The 9,145-nt window shown below is 44.4% G+C and overlaps 1 protein-coding gene across 3 annotated transcripts in view; it reads left to right on the plus strand.

Moving 5' to 3' along the window:
• ADAR (adenosine deaminase, RNA specific) overlaps positions 1-9,145 on the plus strand; it is a 62,728-nt gene that overhangs the window by 19,679 nt on the left and 33,904 nt on the right. For 2 of the 3 annotated variants that reach the window (XM_003795329.2, XM_023516414.1), the window contains exon 1: positions 4,010-4,159. The exons of the other annotated variant lie outside the window; for it this stretch is intronic. In XM_003795329.2, coding sequence (XP_003795377.1) covers positions 4,145-4,159 — 15 coding nt within the window. In that variant the 5' untranslated portion in view covers positions 4,010-4,144. Of the gene's footprint in view, positions 1-4,009; positions 4,160-9,145 lie in introns of those variants that run through there. 3 annotated transcript variants of the gene reach the window in all.

Here is a 9,145-nt window from a genome sequence, read left to right on the forward strand (position 1 = left end):
CAAGTGTTTTCCCTACACTTTCTTCTAGTATTTTTATGGTTTCATGTCTTAAGTTTAAGTCTTTAATCCAGTGAGAGTCTAACTTAGTTAATGGTGATAGGTGATAGGGTCCAATGGAGGCAATTTTTATTGTGTTTGTATTCTCTGAAAATTTCTGCAGTAAACTTACTGTTTGGGATTACTTTTTAAGAGCTTCATTCACCTTGTCAATTCTCTGCAACAGAACAGCACACAAACAAAAAGATATATTGTCACCACCTCACAACCTTGGGGGAGTTAAAACAATTAGTGAGGGGAGGAGAATAAGACTGCAGTAACTTGACCTGTTAGAGTAAGTGACTGTAGCAGTTGTTCTTTCAAGGCATAAACTGACCCTCTATTGAGGAGAGAAATTTCCTCAATGCAGCTTCCCAGCACAGCAGCTGTGATTAAAGCTTTTCTGGGTCATTTCTGAAAAAAAGAGGAAAAGCTTTCACATTTTTTAGCCTGAAGGCAAGATAGCAAAGGCAAGGCACTAAAACGGAGAAAAGAACATGGGAAAGTGGCTGGAATTGGCACAAGAATTCACTGTGGTTCTTGTTTGTTTTAATCTTTTAAAATTGTGAAATACAGCATACATGTATAGAAGTGTGTATAAGACATAAACATATAACTTACTGAATTATTAGAAAGCAAACCTACATGTAGCGACTATTAGTGAGAGTTCACCTCTGAGCTGTCGATGGACCTGGTTCAGTTCACCCAGCAGAACTAGCAAATTCAGCTAAGTCAGAGGGAGAGCAAGACACTGGGGTAATGGAAAGTGAGGCACCTGGACCTCCAATAAAGCAGAATAGAAGCAAAGTTTTTACTTAAACTAAAAAAAGAAAAAGAAAGAATAAAGGAAAGCAGAGAAGAATGGCAAAGGACTTCCCCTGATGAGTGTGAAGACACGTATTTTCTCCCCAATTCCTCCTGCTCTCATCTGTAAGAGTTCCTAGTGGTCCCCTCAGGTGTCCTGGTGTCATTGGTTATAGATTACCTTAGTTGTCTCACAAATCCACTTTTCTTTACTCTGTAGCAATAATTATTAACTGTTATCTTACTAGTGATGGTATGGTGGTCTGTTAGTCTCATGATGTTTGTGGCAACTGTGGTGTGCGTTCTGCACCTTTGTTTTATGTCCGGGCCAGAGGTCATGGGTCACAGGCTAGAAAGTACATTTCTCAGGGACAGCATGAACTTAGTTAACCAGGTCACACTCACCCCAAATTTTTTATTTTGCTTTAGGGCCCTTTTCAACTTTCTTGTCCTGAAGGCCATAATTCTCTTCCATCTCCCTGTGGACCCTTTAACCCCTACTTCCATCCCTAATCACCACCACCCAAGTCAAGAACTAGAACATTACCAGCACCCAGAATATTCTTTCCCGGTCAAAATACTCCCTTCCTCCTTGCTAGAGGTAATTGCCATCCTGTCTCTTATGCAGAGCGTACTAGAGTTCAGTTTTGCCTGGCCTGAGATTTTATATAAGTGGGACCATACAGTGCATATATGTGGCTTCTCTCACTCCGTATCACGTTTAGGTACTTACCCACCTTCTTGGGTGTGGTTACAGAGTAGTAATTTTTCAACCGGTGTGCTGCGGCACTGGTGTGCTGTGAGAGGATCTTAGATGTGCCTTGAAAAATTTTAAAGATCATTAATTATTTTTGAAAGAAGTTCAAAGCATAGTAAATATATTTTTAACTCTTTTTTTATCAATATAATTTAAGTATGTCATGGAAGTTTTAATGTAAGTTCAAGTGTGTGTGATATAAAAATGTTTGAAAAATGCTGTTCTAGAGCTTTCATTTATTGCTGGTTAGTATCCCATCATAACTATATGCCACCATTTATTTATCCATTTTACTTTTGGCGGACATTTGGATTGTTTCTAGTTTGGGGGCTATTCCAAATAATGGACCCTGAGTTTGTTGGGGTAGGTATAGTCACACCGTCCAGCTGAAGGCTAACTGGTTTCCTGCAATGATTAGGAGCATCCTTGCTCCCACCTGGTCTGACTGGGTGGTCACTCACTGTGACCTGACTGTGCCTTCCCTTTCAACTGTTCTGCCCATTGTTTTACATACTGAGCAGTCTGTCATTCATTCAACTAACCACCACCACCATGACCCCTACCCCCTTCCCCCTACCCCCAAAGGTCACAGTGCAGGGGAATGTAGGTATGTTTGAAACACGTTCCCTGTCCTGAGAAGACTGAACAGCTATAAAGGCAGATGTACAAATAAGTAATACATAGTATAGTATTGTGGTGAATGCTGCATTCATATTCCCCACCACACTGACAGCTGAAAGATGGGATCCTTATTCGTGTCATGTCCTCAGTGCTTAGCACAGTATCTGACACATATTAGGGGCTTAGTAAAGTTTTGTTAAACGATCTGAGGCATTTTAAGTTGGGGTAAGCTCTGAGTAAGGAGAAGTACAGAATGAGGAACCACAAACTGCACCTGCTGCCCTACCCCTAGCTCACCCATGGGAGGAGGCCTCCTTATGAGGCAGAATTTGAAGCAGATTTGGAACGACTTTTCACTGGAGGGAGTACAGGAGCAAGTGCATCCAGGATGAAAGGCATAGGGAAGAAAGAGCACAGCCTACAGGAGAGCACGGAATCTGTAGTGACTAGCAGTGAGTACAGAGTGAGGAAACTGGAGAAATGGCCTCCACTGGAGAGAATGATGTGAAGGGTCCATGTTATGGTCTCAGAAGTAGTTGGGATAAATTTGAGATTAAACATGGAGAAAGAAATTTCTCACTGGAGAAGGGGGGCTGTTGAGCAATGGAATTGATCTGTGGAATCTTTTCCTGGATCTCATGAACAAAATCAAGCAGTTAGACAAGGTTGACCATGAAATAAATTGAATTTTCCCCTCTAGGTAAGAAGAATTAACTTTTTGAAAGCAGTGGTATAACTTGAGCAGGCGTAGATCCTGGGCAGAGATCTTTCGGCAGTCAAGCCTCAAGACTCTGCGCTTGTAAAGTGGGAATGAGCCCAGTGGGGTAGTTTTGTGATGCAAGCAGATCCCAAGTTGGTCGATTCAGCTCCCACATTGTCTTGCCACCTCTCAGCACCAGTATCTCTACTTGAGTTTGAAATACAGTGAAAGAGCAGTGGGGATGATAGGGTAAGGTGACCAGATGTCCTGCTTTTTAACAATTTGTCTCACGTCCTGCGGCGTTTTTAAAAAGTCCCGATTTTTGGAAAGAATGCACGACAATCTAGGGAAGGGTGGGACAAAGGGAAGGGAATAAACGGTTTTTGGCTGCTGAAAAGGTTAATGTAACTCCATTTGGGAATGAAGACGTTAATGTAACTTCATTTGGAAATGAAAAAGCTAATGTAAACTCCCTACTCCCCTCCTGGGCAAGGTCGCCAGGTGGACCGGCGCTCTCCTCCTTTTGGGTCACAGGCGCCGCCCTATACATAATTTTTTTAATGTATTATATTTGTAAATTGTACTTATGTTGAAATTTTTTTTAAAAATCACAATATTATTTTTGTGTTCTATGAAAATTTTTGTTGCTCCATATAGACCAAATTTTTAATCAAGAACACACCCCTCCTCCGCCCCACCCCTACCCCACCCCGGATCAATGGTGTCCCGCTTTACCAATGTTAAAATCTGGTCACCTTATGATAGGGTAGCCTTTTGGAGAGCTCTGCCACCCCTACCCCGCCTCGGGGACAGATCCTTGGGTATGTTCCCAGGACTGTATCCCCAGGGCTGAGCCTTCCCCAGGGTTCCTTCGTTATCTCTTTGTTGTGGCCCAGGTATTCCCTAGAGACTCGGACATTTACTCTAACTCTCCCGAAGAAAGGGCACCTCCTGCAGTTCTCCCACACTCAGGGGCTTTGTTTGTAGTCAGCGTGAAACTGTACTGCCGCTCACACGCATCTGCCCAGACTCCTCCTCTTCGGCAAACTTTCGAAGGGGCAGGCTTTCTGGGGAAACGAAAGCGAAACTGAGCCGGAGCCATCTTGGCATATGCACAGTCCGCAGGCTCCGGTCCGAGTCCCCTTCCGTGCGCGGAGCGGCAGGTGCCTGGGTGGGACAAGAGCGGCGAAGCCGGGAGGGCGGGCAGGCCATGCCTCGGGGGTGCCATGGACCCGCGGCAGGTAAGGGGACCAAGCCCTTACACCCTGTTGCAGTATGTGACGTATGCCTGTTTTGCGTCATGTAGAATTGCTGTTCCAGGAACTTGTATCATGCTAATTAATTCTGCAGTGTTGAGCAGTGTGTGGAAAAGGGGTTGGTGTGAAATACACCCCGTAAGCCGCAAGGCGCTAGCCTGTGTCCAGGTGGTCGCCTTCTAGTCCCTAGAGCCCCACCACCTACCTTCCTTCCGGCATCCACCTGTCTCCACCCTTCCCACTTCCTGAAGGCCTTCAGAGAATTAAAAATAGCCCTTAATTACACGTAGAAGAAAAGTTTATAACAGATGGATTCGTTATAGCTAAAGACTGGAAAAACACAAGTGTCCTCAGCAGTATAACAACCAGGCAGCGTGGCCCAGTGGGCTTTGCTCTGCGTACGAGGAGGAGCTGGGAACAGGCACAGGTCCCGGACTCCCAAATGCACTTTGCTGAGAAAAGGAAGCCAGACTTACAGGGCTGCGTACTGTGTGAGTCCAGTTTATATAACATTCTGGAAAATAAAGTTACAGGGACAGATCCAGGAGAGCCCAGGGCTAGGTGTGGGGGGGAAACCGCAGAGTGGCAGGAGAAAACTTGGTAGTAGTTGTCTAAACTCATAAAATCATACACTAAGAAGGGTAAATTTTACTGTATGTGAATTATATCCTTAATTTTTAAAATGCTATGTGCATGTACATATTTAAAAGCCTTCCTTTAAGGTGGGCCTCATGGCTTATGCCTGTAATCCTAGCTGTTTGGAAGGCCGAGCTAGGAGGATCTTTTGAGGCCAGGAGTTCCAGACCAGTCTGAATATATATAATATAATGAGATCAAAAAACAGAAACATTAGCCTGGTGTGGTAGGCACCTGTAGTCTCAGCTTGAGCTCAGGAGGCTGAGGTTACAGTGGGCTGTGATCGCATCCCTGCATTCCAGCCTAGGCAACAGAGCAAGTCTTAAAAAATAAAAATTTTAAAAACCTTCCTTTAAAAAGATTAAGAGAGTGCTGGTGGGAGTGGCTCAGGGACGTGGTGGCTCATGCCTATAATCGCAGCACTCTAGGAGGCCGGGTAAGTGGGAATCACCTGAGCTCACAGGTTCCAGACTAGCCTGAGCCAGAACGAGACACCCCCCACCCCCGTCTCTAAAAATATCCAGGCATTGTGGTGAACTCCTGTAGTCCCAGCTACTCGGGAAGCTGAGGGAAGAGAATCTCTTGAGCCCAAGAGTTTGAGGCTGCAGTGAGCTATGACACTATGGCACTACTGAGGGCAGCAAAGTAAAACTCTGTATAAATAAGATTAAGGAGGTCTGACTTGAAAGAAAAGCATTTCCTTATATACATCAGTGCATTGCCCTGTGGAACCCACGTGGTAAAGGCATAGGGTCTTATTTCTTGACCTTAGATGTGAAATCAAAGTGAAATTCAGAGGCAGTGTATGTTAAGTGACTTGTTGCATATGCTGAAGAGGTGTGAAAGAGGGGACACAGGTTCTGTCCTCTGGGAACACTAGGTCTCCGGCCTGGCCCACTCAACTGTCTGGATGTGGGCCACTGCACCAGCTTACTCAGGGTAGGACTCGTTCTCGTCCGGTGTGCCAAAGCACCTTAGAAGTCAACAGCCCATATTAGTAGGACCAAGCATCTCGGCAGCAATCTCAGTGGTTCTGGTCTGAGTAGCCTGTCCTGAGGTTATTTATAGAAATACTACACCACAGGTATGGGGACTGCTATGCAATAATATCAGTGCTCTCATGCTCTTTAACGAGATCAGTGATATTAAATGATGTTAAATCCCTTCCCCAATCCCTTATCACCAAAGTATTTCTCACAGTTGCCTCCTACAATTCCTTCTTTTGTGTATCTTAAAATTGTTTCAACTGGGGGACCATTCAACTGTCCTTGTAAGTGAAATTGTCACAATTCTTATCTCCGTCTCTGAAGATCTTACTGCTTTCACCACCTTTTGCTACTTCTCCCTTTAGTCTGCATTCTCCCACACTCTACAATTTCCAACATACACACCAACGGGAACTTTAACTCCTGTACTCAACTGCACACTTTTTACTTCTTATCCCAAGCTTCTTATTATCTTAAACCTCTTATACTTCCTGCATCTTATCTATTGTAAATTGTGTTAACCGGCAAACAAAAGGTCCCACCTTCCTGGAGGAGTGTTCCCATTGCTATATAAATTGTAAGGCACAAACAAAGGTCTTGCTTTCTTGCAGCCCTTAGCTAGTTGAAATATGATGAACAGGGACTCTACCCGAATTACAATGAGTGGGAACTCTAACCCCTGGCATCCCTTTGGGGACTTGTGCACTAGATAGGGACTCTGTCCCCTGGCATCACACTGGGGACTTGTGCACAAGGGGTTGAGGGCACTAACCCCTTAAGCACAACTGCACATTGTCTGCTCCCTACAAACTTCTTACACTTCCTATCTTCAAACTCCTCACACACATCTCATCTCAAAACTCCCTGTACCTTTTATCTCAAACTCCCCAAATTTCTTACACTACTTACATTTCTTATCTCAAACTTCCCATACTAAACTTATTCCTGACAAACCTCCTACATACTGTCTTTCATTCCCCAACGTTCCCAAAACTCAATGCCACTCTTTCACCTAAGGTATGTAATTGCTAAAGGCTTCACTTACTCTCACCCTTTCTTTAGCGGCTTCTTTTACTCACGAGTCTTAGCTTTCTGCTTTTCTTTTTTTTTTTTTTTTTTTTGAGACAGAGCCTCAAGCTATCCCCCTGGGTAGAGTGCCATGGCATCACAGCTCACAGCAACCTCCAACTCCTGGGCTCAAGCGAGTCTCCTGCCTCAGCCTCCCAAGTAGCTGGGACCACAGGCACCCGCCACAACGCCCGGCCATTTTTTGGTTGCAGCCATCATTGTTATTTGGTGGGCCCAGGCTGTATTTGAACCCACCACCTTAGGTGTATGTGGCTGGCACCTTAGCCACTTGAGCCACAGGCGCCGAGCCTCTTTCTGCTTTTCTTTCTCAAGACTTCACTTCCCCTGTTGTTTCTTCACCGGCACCCTAAATCTATCTCAATCCTTCCCTTTCAAACAGAACTCTTAACTGTTGGTAAGGGATTAGGGGCATTGGTCTCTCCAAAACTACTTCCTGTTGACAATGGCAGTTAAAGATTCTTTTCCTATATTATAAACTTTGTACTATAACATCTGCTAAAGGCTACTCCTGAGTATTTCCTTTTTTGGTCCACGTCCACTATCCCATCCTTGTTGCCACTTGTCAGGGCCTATCTGGGGACACCATGTCTCTGGCCCCAACCCAGGGCCTCTTTGGAGCTGGGACGCTAGGTCTCTGGCTCGGCCCACTCATCTCTCTGGATGTGGGCTGCTGCTTGGAGTAGGACTCGTTCTGGTCTCGGGTGCCAAAGCACCCTAGAAGTCACAGTGAATATTAGTAGGAGCGAGCATCTCGGCAGCTATCTCAGCAGCAGTCTGTCAGTCTTCATCCGAGCAGCCTCTCCTGAGGTTATATATAGAAGTACTACACCACAGGTGTGGAGACTGCTATGCAGTAATGTCGGTGTTCTCGTCACATGTTCTTAGGTGTGCTGATGCTCTTTAACGAGAGACCAATGATATTAAATGATGTTAAATTCTTTCCCCAATCCCTTATCGCCAAAGTATTTCTCACAAGTGCCTCTTGCACACCACAGGCAGGTTTCTCCCACTCTTGGTTTTACTCTAATTCAGTGGATAAACAAATAGCTATTCTCAAGGGGTAGCTTTGTTTTTAGGGGAAAGAGGGTTAAAAAGAAAAAATTTAATAATCCTCTCTCCCTCTAATCCTACTGCCCTGTTAATAGATTCATGCAATATGTCTTTTTTTCCTATGTTTTCATTCTAGTATGCACTCACGAGTACACACATGCACACACATTCATGAGTTTTCCCCTTTTATTTACCAAAAAAAGTTTATAACATACATGTTACTCTGCAACATGCTTTTTTTATTTTTTTATTTAACATTATATTGTTCTAAGTTTTCTATAAGTGAAAATAGATACAATGCATTTTTTTAAAGAATTAACTACTGTTCCATGATATGAATGTATGATTTATTTAACTGTTCAATAGTTGGACATTCAAATATTTTCCAGATTTTGGCTAAGAGTCAGAATGTAACTCTAGAAGGCATTTAGCTAGAAACTGACTTTAGTCGTTTTGAAACAAAGTTCTTTTTCCTCAAAGAGCTCATCAGAAACCCCTAAAGTGCCATAATTTGGCTCTAGAGTCAGACGCTGTGTACCCTAGCAGTATTGGTGGGGGCAACAAAAGGGGCAAGGAAAGGGAAGTGGCTGCTTATGTGGGGATGTCTTATTTGTACAACTACTAGCTCAGCATGCACGGGTTCAGGGCCAGGTCTGTGGAGGCAGCTGATGTGCAGTCTCTGTTCTTCCAACTATGGAGTCCACTGCAGCCTCATTGATACCACCTTGGGAGTATTGGGAGTGGAGAGTTCAGTATAATTTCTAGCACATCTAATATTGTTAACTAAAAATTAATCTTCAGGTACACTATAAATTCCAAGTGCCACTAAACTTTTTTTTAATCTATTAACTATGATAAAGGGTGTGATGGCTGCTTAGTGGGAGAAGTCCAAGAGAGGTGGGAGTTGGAAATCTGCAGAAAGTGGCATTTGAGGAGATACCTAAGAAGAGGTTGGAATTGTGATGGATGGTAGGGGAGGGGTCCACTTGGATTTGCACGTTAGAAGAATAGGAGGAGAGGCTATCACGTTGACTCAGGTGAGAGGTACTGTGGGACTAGAACTGGAAGGCACACTCAAGAGACAGTGGAGAGGGCTCGGCGCCTATAGCTCAACCGGCTAAGGCGCCAGCCACGTACACCTAAGGTGGCGGGTTCGAATCCCCAGCCCGGACCCACCAAACAACAATGACGGCTGCAACCAAAAAATAGC

The sequence above is a fragment of the Otolemur garnettii genome, unplaced genomic scaffold (assembly GCF_000181295.1).
Source record: "Otolemur garnettii isolate 467f Iridium unplaced genomic scaffold, OtoGar3 scaffold00091, whole genome shotgun sequence".
Classification (NCBI taxonomy): Eukaryota; Metazoa; Chordata; class Mammalia; order Primates; family Galagidae; genus Otolemur; species Otolemur garnettii.